General features: G+C 36.9%; 3 protein-coding genes across 3 annotated transcripts in view; 1 reads left to right on the top strand and 2 right to left on the bottom strand.

Annotated features, from left to right (window-relative positions):
- The first annotated feature begins 473 nt into the window (after positions 1 to 473).
- Positions 474 to 1,863, top strand: LOC113239955 (N-acetyltransferase 6). Its single transcript, XM_026477135.1, has 2 exons — positions 474 to 594; positions 997 to 1,863. The coding sequence occupies exon 2, from the start codon at positions 1,012 to 1,014 to the stop codon at positions 1,618 to 1,620; it is 609 nt and encodes a 202-aa protein (XP_026332920.1). The 5' UTR covers positions 474 to 594; positions 997 to 1,011; the 3' UTR covers positions 1,621 to 1,863.
- A 1,997-nt stretch (positions 1,864 to 3,860) lies between these two features.
- On the bottom strand, positions 3,861 to 14,545 carry LOC113239943 (DNA-directed RNA polymerase III subunit RPC1-like). Its single transcript, XM_026477112.1, has 6 exons — positions 14,330 to 14,545; positions 12,463 to 12,581; positions 9,946 to 10,158; positions 7,478 to 7,571; positions 6,133 to 6,333; positions 3,861 to 4,076 (listed from the first exon to the last, which is right to left on the bottom strand). Exons 1-6 carry the CDS (start codon positions 14,522 to 14,524, stop codon positions 3,861 to 3,863), a joined length of 1,038 nt encoding a protein of 345 aa, XP_026332897.1. The 5' UTR covers positions 14,525 to 14,545.
- The window catches only part of LOC113239907 (DNA-directed RNA polymerase III subunit RPC1-like), a 33,442-nt gene continuing 33,336 nt past the window's right edge, over positions 14,542 to 14,647 (bottom strand). The window contains exon 9 of the mRNA XM_026477069.1: positions 14,542 to 14,546. Coding sequence (XP_026332854.1) covers positions 14,542 to 14,546 — 5 coding nt within the window. The remainder of the gene's footprint in view (positions 14,547 to 14,647) is intronic.

Below are 14,647 nucleotides of genomic sequence, written 5' to 3'. Positions count from 1 at the left end.
AGTATGAAGTTAACGCAAGAAAAAACTACATTTTTTTAATTTAATTTTTTTTAACATTATTTTCTCTGGTTTCAGATTTATCACAAGCGCCCTTTCCACTAACGGCGGTAGTATAGGTGTTTATCTTTATTTTATTTTTCGTTTATTGTTTAGAGTTCCTTTTTTCAAATGATTTTATTTTTATATATCTGTCCTTATATAAATGCAGTAAACTAGCTACCGCGCCTATTAATCATAGAATAAATTATCATTCGTCTCTGCCAAACAACACTAATCATATGTTAAAGAAGATAATACTTTTCATTTTACCGCATAAGAAATTAGATTGCTTTCAGAAATCAACAATATAAAATTTACATATTATCTAACTCGATCTAGATGCCTGCGAGCCATTACCGGTGAATTACGCAAAGTATTACGCTCTAAACAGACTTGAACGGTACAATATCGCTCACTGACAGATAAATTTAGGTTAGTTCTCTCTGAAACGCACGCGAGCAAGCAAACTAGCGACGGAAAAATAATGGACAATAATGCGCTCACCTAGTGCTAACGAGGTTACCGATGCGCAAAAAGAAATCTAAACAATGCCTGGTAAGTGATAAAATAAAAATTAGACCACTTTTTGTAAATGAAATATGCAAAAAACGCAAATAAAGTACATAATTCTCGATTTCGTTTGACGTTTCAGTTTCTTCATTTGACATTGACATATCCAGTGTTGCCTAATAAAAATTTAATTGCAATATTACTTTTAAAATTGAAATCCTTTAAAAATGAATTGCAATCTTACTTTTAAAATCAACATCCTACTTTTATTCAATTAAGCGTAGAATCACGAAAACATCAAGTTAGACACCAATGATTTATATATGAGATCATTGTTTGACACAATACCATTCTTATTGTGAGCTGCAAAGTTTAATTTAAATCTCAAGATTAATGTGATCGTGACTCTTTACTATTAGTGATTTATTTGTTTATTATTATTTTCAGAACATTTAGTTCAACATGGAATTTGATAATTTAAAAGTATTACCTCTCCACAAGTATCCTGAATACCTCAAAGAAACCTGCGATCTCATAAATGACGAATGGCCAAGAAGCGAAACTGCCAGAATGATGTCACTGCGAGCATCGTCCGACAACCTTCCTTCTAGTTTAATTCTGATCAACGACAAGAAATTAGTTTTAGGACATTGTAAACTCACACCAATACCTACAATGCCAGAAAGTTGTTTCATAGAAACTGTAGTTATTAGCAAATCTTTTCGTGGTATGAAGTTGGGTACATATTTGATGAGGAAAGTCGAAGAGCATTGTAAAAATAAACTTGATTTAAGCATGATACATTTATCTACAAAAGGACAGGAGAGCTTTTACGAAAAATTAGGATATAAAATTTGTGCGCCTGTATCAATTTACGGTACTCGTATACCGAATTATAGACCTACGGAGCCTAGCCATAAGGAAACCCAAGTGCCAGTAAGGAGTGCCCCTTCAACAGGGGCTCCGCCACCGCCGCCGCCCCCACCGATGCCAAGAAACGAAAATTTGATCAACAATAACATTGTAAAAACTAACAAGACTTTTATGTTCAAGTATTTAAGTAAAGTTTAGACTTAGACATTTCGTATTAAGTTTAAATAAATTGGAAACTGCGCCGGAATAAACGGGTTTTCTAAAGAGAATATGCGCCTGCGAGAAAATGCTGGCAATACTTACTAAAAATTCCCAAAAATTCAACAAGCCAATGTAATTATGTCTTATCTCTTTGCAACAAGTGACGTCGCACTGTTAATACAATAGTGTATTAACTCAAAAAGTGTATTTTCTCAGAACCGATGACAAACGAATTACTCGCTTCCCATGAAAGATTATTAAAATTTATGTATGCATAGGTTATAGTTTATTACAGACACTTTTAAACAACTTCCTACTTGCCAAATATATTTAAAAATAAAAAGGAAAACAATATTTAATATTTTCGAATAACGACTGTTTTGGCCTGAACTGGCTCACATAAAGTTTATTATTATATCTAATTGTTTCTTACAATATTCTAACGACGGTTTTATAGACGTGTAGTAGTTCAGTAAACTAATGACTTAATATTGAATTTTACATATGTTGAGTTACAACACTATTGTAATAGCAGTGCGGTTCCATAAAATGTTCGATACTCTGGGCAAACTACACAGGAAATTACACACTTTTTCCAAAATGGAGTAGTACCAGTAAGACCTGCCGACATTTCCATCTTAGCTCAGGCGTTCATCAGGAATATGATTACAAAAAGCTTATAACGAAATCTTAACACCTGTCAGAATGGTATTTCAATCGGTGACTTTTATTGCAACTTAATTCAAACATTAACTACCTTATTTATTTATTCACGTCTTCTGTTTGTCATACATGAGGTCAGTGTTGAACGTAAGGTCACAAATTACTCAATACTTACTACGTAACAGATACATCACTCTCATACAAAATCGAAAATACCTTCGATTACTACATCTGCCTAATGACACCACGCGTTTACTACGAGAAAAAAAGAACTTAAGTACGCGCTCAGAGAGGTGAAAATAACGTTGCCCGGCGTGCGCAGTCGTGCGGAACCGAATGCAGGGGTCGTACAAGGATTGTAATATAAATTAAAGACTTCTCTGAGCGCTTGCACTGTCGGCGATACATTCAGCAGTAGGCAATTATCGCGTAACCTCGAGCGAGTGATGGAACCCTGGTAAGGACTATAGATTAATAAGAAGAAAGATTACGATTTCAAGTTGAAAGTGAATAGGCATTATTTACGCGTGCATGCTGCTTTGTCGACTTCATCGTCGTTTTCCATCAGGTGAGATGACAGTGAAATGCTCGCATATTAAAAAAAAAGATTCGGTCTTTTTTTATTTTTAGCAAGCCGAAGTCGATAGTGCCAACAACTTTCTCGATGTACATAGATTATGAAAGAAAAACCAAGCAAAAAAGTGAATTTACAAAGGCGAAAGCATAGCTCATGGTCTGAATACCGCATAAATTTCTCCATAATTCGTGAAGTCTGATAAAGCAGCAAGAGTTTGACTCACACAGGCAGAGCTCGTATACTCGTTGTCTGGTTTAGTATCATCATTATTATAGCAGTAAATCATTAAGCTCAATTTACATTCCAGCAGAAGGGAATGGAATCGAATTTCTGCGGCCGGGTAACGTGAGCATTACTGCGTTTCTATTTTGAAGGGCGAGAACGCTGGTGAAATTACAGACACTTGGAACTTGTCAAGTTATGTCTCAGGGCGACGGGCGCAGTGGCAGTGTCCCTAAGATCTTTGCGATTTAAAGCTCTGAGTGAAACTGCAACTGTCATGAACAGGCCTGTAGCTTACCACCAGGTGCACGACTTATACGATCTGTCACTTGGTGTCATAAAAAAGTTGCGGGAATCCCAGATATTCCGCGAGAATTCTCGAGGAGATGCGCAACCTGTTTTTTGGCTCGTATCTACTAAAGCAAACTATAGCAAAAATACTTCACGTCCGTTCCATTCCGCAGTAAAATAAGCTTTAATGAAATGGAAAGATTAGATCAAAAGAGCCATAGAAAACTTTGCAACCTTTTGAGTACCAGGAAAACAGTAGTATGGTTGACGAAAGTAACTTCAGGAATTAAATTTGTAATCGCCACTGTTGTTATAAAAAATCAGTATTTGAAATTAACTGTAGTTTATCTTTATCCTTTTAAATTGATATATCTATTACATCTCATTAAAATTCGTAAACAAAGACATGAATTAACAACATTTTATTAAAAACTTAAAAAATATAATTTATTTAACTTCATTTATTCCTAAGTTCATTCACTATTCAATCCCATATAGAGTTGTGAAACTCTCGTCTATCGAACAATAATTCTCTACGTATGGGCGTCTCTTTTGCTGGCGGATGTCTGTGTAATAATTGCAGGACGCCGGTGCCGATGGCAGCTGGAACTCCTAATATAATAGATTCGGATACTCCTTCGATGCAGTCTTGTTGTCCGTAGTAGGCAGCGTCGAATAAGTGGTCGGCAGTTTTTTCGAACTGTTGAAGATAAATGTACTTTAAAAAGAACAATTCTAATGAAATTAATCGCGGTAAAGCCATATGATACGTATACAAACATGAAATGAAGGGTTTTTCAATAAGAACTTTGTTTTGTAAATCAAAATAAAACAATGAATTTAGATGACAATGATTCAAATTTTTATTGTATTACAAAAGTAAGGTTTGGCAATTATGAATGAAAAATGATATCTGATAAATGTCCACGACGACCACAGTTACAGGTGTCGATTCTTTCATCAAAGTTTTTAATCATTTTTTGACAAAATGGTGGGCCTATTCCGTTAATCACTTCACAAATTTTGAGTAAAGATATCTAACTGGGTGATAAAACTTTCACATATTTCTCATAGATGGCGCTACGACTAAAAAGTCGTTGAAAAAACCAAATGCAAAGATACGACGCATGCACATAGAAAAATTCGTGAGGTCCGCTGGTTCGTTCCGTGGCTTAGTTGGTAAAGCGTCTGGCACGGTAAGCTAGAAGACGTCGGTTCGAATCCAGCGGGATCCAAGGATTTTTTTCTGTGTGTTCGATCTTTGTATTAATAAATATAACAAACTTATAATGTACAATAATAATGCTGTATGCACAAGTATTAGGTCTACATTCTAGATTAAGACCATAAATTGTATCTCAACATGTTCCACTGACTGTTTTGTACATCCAATAAAATAAAACAAAAAATAGAATATATGCAGGCTGTATATTTGAAAGTGAGACATACTTATAGAGTGCGTTATATTCCTGATTCTGAACCCAAAGAAATAATAAACTAGTGAACTTAAACTTTATAAAAAATATTCTTTTTTTATCGACTACTACTTGTGAACAGCATTAGTTATCGAAATCTATGCACATCGACTATGACTTTGTTCTCTGGCACGGCGGCGAAAAACAAAGTACAGGTCGGGGGTGGGGGCGCGGTTTGCGGAGACAGTGCACGCGCGATCTTAGTCTAACGAAGACACGTAAATTATTTGTACTTCCGCTCGCCCGATCGCCGCAAAATGGATATTTATTCCAACTTCTATTTATTCGAACTGACTGAGATAGTGCGACTTTACGCAATAAGTGGTGATGGTGTGAGGCAAGCTATTGAAATGTTCGGAGAAATGTTCCTAAATCGGAGTTTACGCGGCGGAGGTTTACAGTGTCGAAGTGTTGCGTGAGAGGATTATCTCAGCATTTTACACTGTGAGACAAAATGTATTTGTGTTGAACAATTTAAAACAAAATTTAATATGCCGTGCTAGACTATGCATTGTGGAAAACGGTGGACATGTGACATGTAGCCTGTAACTAATTTTTTGATAATTTTGTGGATTGGATCCTCTTTGTTTAACGACGTCCAATTCTGAATTTGAGGCACTCATGTTCAAACAACCTTCCGTGTGACGACCCGCGATATTGAACGCGAATGGACCACGACATTATGCGAATAATTATGCGTCCGTGCACGTCGTGTGGCGAGCGTGCACACATACAAGCCTCACTACAACATTTCATATGGAGTTACGGTCTTGTTTTATTATACTATGATAATGCTTTTTAAAGTCGACATAAGACTCATGTTATCTCAGCCGAGTCAGCCCCATATCTTTCTTCATTCGTTTTGATTATAGTGACCCTCCCTACCGACCCTTAAGGTATACTAGAAGGGCACTATAACCTGTGCGTGCACAGGAACCTTCTACGTTCAGGTTCTGAGACCGGTGTCACTGACTTCACCCGGTTCTCAAGAGGCTAGTGGACCGTCCCGGATGCACGTACAGTATTCTCCCTATGTTCCAGGTAGGTACTGGAGCTATAGGCACGCTCACTTCCCGTTGCGCATTTCACAAGTACCGGTTGCCACCGCTAAGCCGTGGACTCTAAAGTCCACTACCAAAACTCCTCATTGGTGGCTGAAAAACAGCGTCTCTCCAGTTCCCAATAACCTAAGCGGCTGGAAGGACCGCAGGATATCTATTAAAGGATATATATTAAATTTAATTTCATTTACAATTACTATAACCGTTTTATAATACTTACCGAAGCTAGATTAAGAACTGACTCCTTCATCCTCGCCAAACCGTACCGAGTGATACCCAGCACTTCCCCCCTCGCGGTCATCTGCCCGGCTAGTAGCTGCACGTGTCGTCGATCCACTGACATGCCGTGACCGGCCATCACACCTTGGATCTCGCTGATTATTGTAGACTTCGCTGCTTCGATGCCAAGTGTGTGGAACACCTGGAGCGAATAGGTAAAGGTGAAATAAAATATAACTCGGTTAATGAAAATCATCAATAAATGTAACTCGGTTAATGCAAATTGACCATAAATGTAACTCGATTAATGAAAATTGACCATAAATGTAACTCGATTAATGAAAATTGATAATAAATGTAACTCGGTTAATGCAAGACGACAATAAATCGACGGGGATAGTGCAATAACGCGTAACTAGCATTTCATTAGAATTCTCGGTAATTTAGTGGTCAAATCAAATACGCGTAAATGTCGTGGCATCCAAATTAGCGTGATTTACGGGAATCTATTGTTATGAGTCCTAAGACAACGTAAATTAATGCTTACTGTGAAAAAATGAAATCAGAAATCAGAAACATTTATTGTTTGAATGGTAAAATACAGGTGTTACTTACAAGTGATTAGATCTACAATTTTTACCCAAAATCAGGCATACAATGTCTTAAAATTACAATTTCTTAAGTATGTTGATCTGGCCTCTTGCATGCATTTATTGCTAAACACGGTCAGACAGTGCTTGTTTACGTTCCGATAGGTAATTAAGTAGTAGCTAATTAAGTCATTTGCTACGCCTCGAATACCACAGTTGTCAAGTTGTTTTAGCAAGAAGAGCTATAGGCCTGTAATATTCTGAGACTGAAAGACGTAGCCATTGAAATAACAAAGTAATAACGTTAAATCCCTCTCCTATGTAAGTTGGTTTGGTGCAGATATGCGCTTTTTACCAATACTACAAACCCTTGCACTATCCCCGACGGAATGTAATGAGGCTTAGTCAATGCAAATAGACAAGATATAACATTTCGGTTAATGTAAACCGATAACAAATGTAGTTCGGTAGTTGAAAATAGTTAATACATGTAATTAGCTAATGTATGATTCCCGCTGCGTTATACCATAATCCAAAAGAACAAAAAACCCAACCTTTGTCAGTCTGTCAATTGGCTAGCCGAATACAGTAGGCGAACATCAAAAAATATCGCAACAGCCAGTAAGTAACATTGATGGTAAACTGGCAATGATTTGTCCCACTACGATAATATCACTATTCCAAACTCATTTTTTTTTTTATTAAAGTGCATGCATACGGATGTTAGATAAAAAATTAAATGAAAACTCAAAGTACCTCCAAAATATTATTCGATGTGGTTTTCGTTCCATCGATCCCATAGGTTGCCATGACGTCACGCAGCCCGTCACCTTCAACGCACAGTTTATAACTGTAAAGGTGAAATATGTGAATGTAACATTGACCTACCAACAAATGGACGTGTCCGCGCTAAAAAGTGTCTAAACCTATCATTGACTTACAATTATATGGACGTCGGGTTCGCGCTAAAAAGTGTCCGAACTTATAGGGCGTTAAAATCGTATACAGAGCGTCATTCACGCTTTAGTCTTCGCTTGTTCGACTGACAGCGAAGCAAGCCAAATTAGACAGTACTGCGATGACATTACAATTTAAATTCAACGTTTTAGCTTTTTCATATTCCTTTACATGTCACTACGTTTAAATAGGTTGACTTGGGACATTTTTTTCGTGGTTTTTGTATTAGACCCGTCGTCCATTTATTTGTAAGTCAATGAAACCTATGGTCAATTGCGCGTCAGTCTTCGTTTGTTTGACTTACAGCTTGTCAATCATGCAGTAAAAGTACTCAAGTAAAGTGAAAAAACAGGATTTTCACTAAACAAATGTATTATCATAGTTATCACTTAAAAGAGTCATTTTGTACAGTTGCATAGTAATTAATTTATATTTAAAATAATGGTCAATATAAATTACGAATTGAGTGAATTTTGCCTTTTATTTCGAGCAATTTATCTATGAAGAATAATATAAACAAAAGAGGTAGTGTAGTGCCAAATTAAAAGTAAAAAAATGTAATAAGTACATTGACTTACAATTACATATATGGACGTCGGGTCCGCGCTAAAAAGTGTCCGCACTTGTAAGGCGCTAAAATCGTATACAGAGCGCGACACTCCGCTTTAGTCTTCATTTGTTCTACTGACAGCGCGATACTGCGATGACATTACAATTTAAATTTCGAATAGGTTGACTTGGGACATTTTTTTCGTGGTTTTTGTATTAGACCCGTCGTCCATTTATTTGTAAGTCAATGAATAAGTATATTTATTATCATACTCTCAGAATAGAAAACCTAGTCCAGGAAAAAATGTTTTTTTGTTGAATTTATTTTTTCATCTCAGGAATAATGGGTTTTTTACAACGCTTTGTCTCCAAATTTTCTAACTGAAAAATGTTATTATTCAGTGAATGAATTTTTTAATGATAAAGACATCGATTTAAAATATTAATGACTATTTTACGATCTAATATATGATAATTAAAATAAAATTCTCAGTTACATTGACCTAGAATTAATGTTGAATTGTTCGTATCTATTCATTTTAATTTTTATTTATTTATTTATTCATTTGGAACACCAACAGGTTATACAAAAAAAATCAAATTAAAAGACAACACTTGGTAAGGCACAGGTATCCACAGCATTCAATATATAGAGGCGTTTTACCTACCAATAAAACGCTTATTAATTTACTTTATTCGAAGCTTATATAAATTGAGATAGGCGCTACGTTTCCCGCCTTACATAGTTGTTTCTTTCTACCGGATATAGATATTTTTCTTATGCCTCTGTTTTGTTGATTACATTAAAAGAAATTTACTATTTGAAAATTTTTATTATTTAAATAATAATAGTTTACAACTTTTTAATCACATTGGCGTCTCTTGATGTCACCACCAGGCGATAACAAACAAGTCTCAATTTATATAAGCTTCGAATAACGGTGCAGTGAAATTAATAGAGGCGTTTTACCTACCAATAAAACGCTTATTAATTTACTTATTCGAAGCTTATACTTAAATCTTTGCCTGGCGAATTTTCGACTCAATGAACAACCAGAGACGACGACCTCTCTCCTCGAGAGGTCCCCACTACCCGGTGGTGGTAGAGAAAGAGCAAAAGAGATAGCTACATCCGGTAGAAAGAGACAACTGTATAAGGCGGGAAACGTAGTGCCTATCTCAATTTATATAAGCTTCGAATAACGGCACAGTGAAATTAATACCCAAACACAAAAATAATAATAAAATAAAAACAACTTTAAATATTAATAATCCAATTATTCATCAATGTACTAAAATTTATGGAAAATAATCGATTGTAAGATCGAAATAAATAGTTGATTGATGGAAACATGACAGTGCATATAAATGACATTCAAAATTACAAGTTACAAAGGACATACACAAAGGTGAGCTTATCTCTAGAAGAGATCTCTTGCAGCCAACCCTAGCCGTGGTGAATAACTAAGTCTGCGGGATATTATTGTGCAATATATTTATTAAAATTCAAATGTTAATAATCAACGACGTGAAATTTAGAGAAAGATAAAAGAAATGATTTTTTATATCTTGTGTTATTTACTTGTTAGTAATATAAATATTATAAATTGCAATGCCCCAACAGGGTTCATGTGCCGTCACTGTAAAAATTATAAAGATCAATTTGACAGAAATTTTTAATTTTTTGCGTCGGGGAGTTAAAAGATCCTGTCACTTACTTAGTAGGGCCTCCGGTGTCGTCGCACGCAATAACGGCTCGAGCAACCTGCGGCAGTCCTTTCACAACGATGTTAGGTAGATTTCGGCACAATTGATGCAGCGACATGTTGAGCCAGCCGCCGCCCTTCGCAGGCTCCGCGTGCACTTTGATTGCCCACTCGGATACAATCTGTATATTCGTTGGCTTTACTTTCAGTTTTGATGTGCACATCCTGGAAAAGTATCGACTTTTTAACCGACTTCAAAACAAGGAGGAGGTTCTAAATTAGACTGTTCTTTTTTTGTATGTAAGTTAGGCCTTGAACCGATTTTGATGATTCTTTTTTTGTTGAAAAAAGGGTACCTCAGCAGTGGTCCCATTTAGATTTGAAGAAAATATACCACTTCTAAGGGTGTCAAACTAGGAGATGAAAGGGAATGACTAATAAGGTCGGTCTTTCAAGTACTCTGTACTGATTTATAGACACAAAGAAGTATCATAGCCATCAACCAATTTTTTTTATGACACCAAGTGACGGGACGTATAGGTCATGCGCCTAATGGTAAGCGACACGCCTGTCCATAACCGTCGCAGTGTTACTCAGAGCTTTAAATCGCAAAGATCTGGGGCACTGCCACTGCGCCCGTCACCCTGAGACATGAGTTGACATGTCCCATGTGCCTGTAATTTCACCAGCACCCTTACCCTTCAAAACCGGAACACAGTAATGCTGCTAAATATACATTCAATATGTACTTTACATATGCCAACTATTATTTTTTATATGTCAACTGAACTAAATAAAACACGTGTACGCGCACTATAAGTTTCCGGAACTGGCCACTTACATAAACAACATTTAAAAAGTAATTACAAACAACATTTGAAAATGGAACTCTTTGGTTGTAGAATACAGTTTGTTTCATCTGACCGTCACTTATTTTTACATTGCGGCGTCATTTTAGAAATTGGTTGTCTACATCACCGCGTAGTATAGGTCTTTCGAGATGAACCGAAACCAACCAAAGTGGCGCGCGTGCAAAGTGCCTCTAAGCGGGTGATTGCTTCTTTTTTTAATAAAACTGGACACGTAGCTACTGTTGCTTTGGAGAATCGTTGTACCGTGAATAGTGATTGGTACACGACCATTTATTTGCCGGAAGTTATTGACAAACTCCGTAAAAATAACCGTAAACGCCGTATCATCTTGCACCACGATAATGCCAGTTCTCACACGGCCAGACAGACAAATTATTTTTTTAAGGTGAACAACGTTCACCTTATAAGCCATCCCGCGTACAGTCCCGACCTGGCACCTTGTGAATTTTATTTATTTCCAAAAATTAAGAACCCGTTACGCGGTCAACGATTTTCATCACCCGAAGAGGCTGTCGAAGAGTATGAAAAATATGTTTCAGAGATTGTCTAGGAGGAGTGGCATAAATGTTTTCAAAATTGGTTCATTCGTATGAAAAAGTGCATTAACGCTAACGGAGAATATTTTGAGAAACAATAAATTCATTTCTGACAATTTATAGTATTTTTTTCTTATTCATTCCGGGAACTTATAGTGCGCCACACGTAGTACACTATATACATTTTTCAAATGCCTCTAATTTCTTTTGTAAAAAAAATCATTCTGAAATAAAGCCAGTGTCCCTGCTCGAGCGGCAGGCAAAATGAACCGTATTTGTTGGATTTCACATCGTCTGTTTAAAGGTAAAACCACACAAGTGATATTTCTACAAAAAGTCTTTAAATAGCTATGGTAAGAAAAATCACTATCTTTCTGCAGGTGAAACTCAATAACAAAAAAGCTATAGACTCAATAAGTGGTTTTATCTGCAGAAAGATGGTGGTTTTCTTACAACGGGTACATAATTTGGAGATTTTTTGTAGATCTGTGGAATATCACTTATGTGGTTTTACCTTTAAGCAGACGATATTTTCTTTATTTTTGTATTGAACATTTATCAAAAATAGTATAGGGTACATCTTAGCACTTGCGAGGTCTTCCTTGCTTTGTATCCTCCATCCTCCCCCAACATGCTGTCGTCTCTTTCACCGGCCAATGAGTTGGCAACAAAAAAAAAACGATAGTCTAACCTATGACACTGTGTGCTTCAAAAAATGGCTAATTAGCGCGATTGTGTTTTTAATAGTTTATTTTGTTCGCAATATACTTTACTGTGCTCAGTAGTGAACCTGAGGATTTTTCCTCCCGTAGCGGCCGTATCCAGGTGGAATTGCTGCCAGTGCAACGAAAGAAAAGGTAAGAGTGCACGTTCCCATCATTTCCACTGTTCTTCGACCTACTACTACATACTTGTTCCAGTCCTTATAGGAAGCTACTTGCAAGTGCAGTTACTCGAAGTACAAGTACCTTTTAATGTAATTAAAAATCGCAAAAATGCAGTCCACTACTTATCGGTATTATAAATCTTCATTTCGCACCACCAGTATTAGTAGGGGGAAAATTTGAATTTGAACTGCGGTAGTATCGATTATTAAGAGATCAGAGAAGTAGAGCACTCACGAGTAAACGATAGACTCGACGCTGACTTCCAGAGAGAGCAGTCGCATTCGCTCAGCGTCCAGTGTTATGAGCAGAAAACATTCGTCGGGCAAGTACATCTCGTCAATATGCCTTGTTATCTGGAATTAAATAATTAGAGCGTAATTATGACAGAAGAATCGTATATAATGTATACATACTACATTATAGTACACAATATTATATACTCATAAACGTATTTGGGGGAAAACGGTAAAAAACATACGAAGATTACAAAGATATGACGCAAGCACATAGAAAAATTCGTGAGGTCCGGTGGTTCGTTCTGTGGCTTAGTTGGTATAGCGTCTGGTACGGTATGCCAGAAGACGTCGGTTTGAATCCGATCGAATCGAAGGAATTTCTTCTAGTTGTCCGATCTTTGTATTAATAATTATAACAAACTAGTGGAGTAATTTCACATAAAAGTAATTGAATATCAATTCAATAAAAATTTAAAACACAATGAATAGCGACATCTCTAGCCGGAGTTGGTAGCTGTAAAGGTATCTAACTGGGTGACGAAATGTCACAGATTTCTCATAGATGGCGCTACGGCTCAAAAGTCGTTGAAAAAAAAACCAAATACAAAGATACGACGCAAACCCATAGAAAAATTCGTGAGGTCCGCTGATTCGTTCCGTGGCTTAGTTGGTATAGCGTCTGACACGGTATGCTAGAAGACGTCGGTTCGAATCCGTCCGGATCGAAGGATTTTTTTGTGAGTGTTCGATCTTTGTATTAATAATTATAACGTTAAAAAAGGTTCAATTTTAGTAGCAGTAGGGCTCCTTGTGAAAGAGTTCGTCCAGGGAAGTATTTCTATCGCCGAGCAGTAATGTCCGCATTACTGTGTTCCGGTTTCGAAGGGTAAGGGTGCTGATGAAATTACAGGCACATGGGACTTGTCAACTTATGTCCCAAGGTGACGGGCGCAGTGGCAGAGCCCCCAGATCTTTTTATTAATTTATTTATACATTTCAGGAAAATTCACGGACAAATAATACAATTAATTATAGTATACTTAAATATGAGAATTTCCACCAACATGAAACAATATAAAGTGCTTAGCGAGCCAAAAAGAGATTATAAGAGAAGAAAAGAACACAGTCACTGAATTAAAAAATATATATATAAAAAAATATACTATTAATAGACAATCAAACGAACACATCAGTGTGTTCATCGCTTTAAAGCTCTGGGTAACACTGCGATTGTTATAAGCAGGCGTGTGGCTTACTACCAGGCGCACGACCCGTTCGTCTCACCGTTAGGTTTAATAGGGTAGTTTATTTTTATCTTGACCTTACCGTAATTTCATGCACAGCACGCGGTTGGTATTTGCTGCATACAAAACCACACGCATTTCAGGTAGTAACATCGACTATATAACCAGAAATAGAAACGAAATGTCATTTAATTTGTTTGAAAACTATTCTACCATACCATTACGGTATCAAAAATCGACCCGTTTAACTTGAGCTTTGCTATAATGGACAAAAATTGACATTTTGAATATTTAATTACCGATGAAATGTGATTCTGTTTGTTTTGTAATTAATGTTTAGCTGTTTTTCCCACAGCACCTTAGTTGTCTGTCGGATAACCTCATTACGAATTTTATCCTTCAGAGAAACTCCGACTCTAAATTGGTTGACTAGCCATATCATGAGTGTCCATGTCTCGGCTCCGTAAATTATAACAGCCAGGACGCACTGCTTGAAAACCTTGAAGACTCGACATAGCTTCCCAAACGCTGCCCATCACCCAACAATGCCTTCGAGTGGCATAGTCGTGAGGCTTGTATATGGCGTAGTAATCCACAGCCAACTGCTTTTGAAACACGTACCTCTCCTAGGGTTGTCTTCTCAATCCGCCCCTTAACTCTCCTAGCGAACTCCTGGTCAAACGGGTGCACCAATTCGGCTGTGATTATCGGAGTGGAAATGTTGCGAGACGCGTTGATGATTTCCTTCACCCGCGGTACTCCCTGGGTGATGTTCATGGAAGCGACGCCAGCGAAGTGGAAGGTCTTCAAGGTCATTTGTGTGCCAGGTTCGCCTATGCTCTGTTGGTAAAAATATACGGGATGTTCAAAAGTAAATTTGAAGAGTATTTATTATTGATAAAAAGAAAGAAAAATTTCGAACTGGACCCGAACCTGCTT

This window comes from Hyposmocoma kahamanoa, unplaced genomic scaffold, assembly GCF_003589595.1.
Source record: "Hyposmocoma kahamanoa isolate Upper Pololo Valley unplaced genomic scaffold, ASM358959v1 117, whole genome shotgun sequence".
NCBI classification, from domain to species: domain Eukaryota; kingdom Metazoa; phylum Arthropoda; class Insecta; order Lepidoptera; family Cosmopterigidae; genus Hyposmocoma; species Hyposmocoma kahamanoa.
This window is presented reverse-complemented; position numbering and strand designations above follow the sequence as displayed.

What these genes read in the sequence shown, in the direction of transcription:
- LOC113239955 (XM_026477135.1), top strand. Translation starts at nt 1,012, where the DNA reads ATGGAATTTGATAATTTAAAAGTATTACCTCTCCACAAGTATCCTGAA.
- LOC113239943 (XM_026477112.1), bottom strand. Translation starts at nt 14,524, where the DNA reads ATGACCTTGAAGACCTTCCACTTCGCTGGCGTCGCTTCCATGAACATC. An exon ending in AGAAGACAACCCTAGGAGAG is followed by an intron (nt 12,582 to 14,329) that starts GTACGTGTTTCA and finishes ATTTAATTCCAG; the next exon opens with ATAACAAGGCATATTGACGA. An exon ending in GACACCGGAGGCCCTACTAA is followed by an intron (nt 7,572 to 9,945) that starts GTAAGTGACAGG and finishes TCACCTTTACAG; the next exon opens with TTATAAACTGTGCGTTGAAG.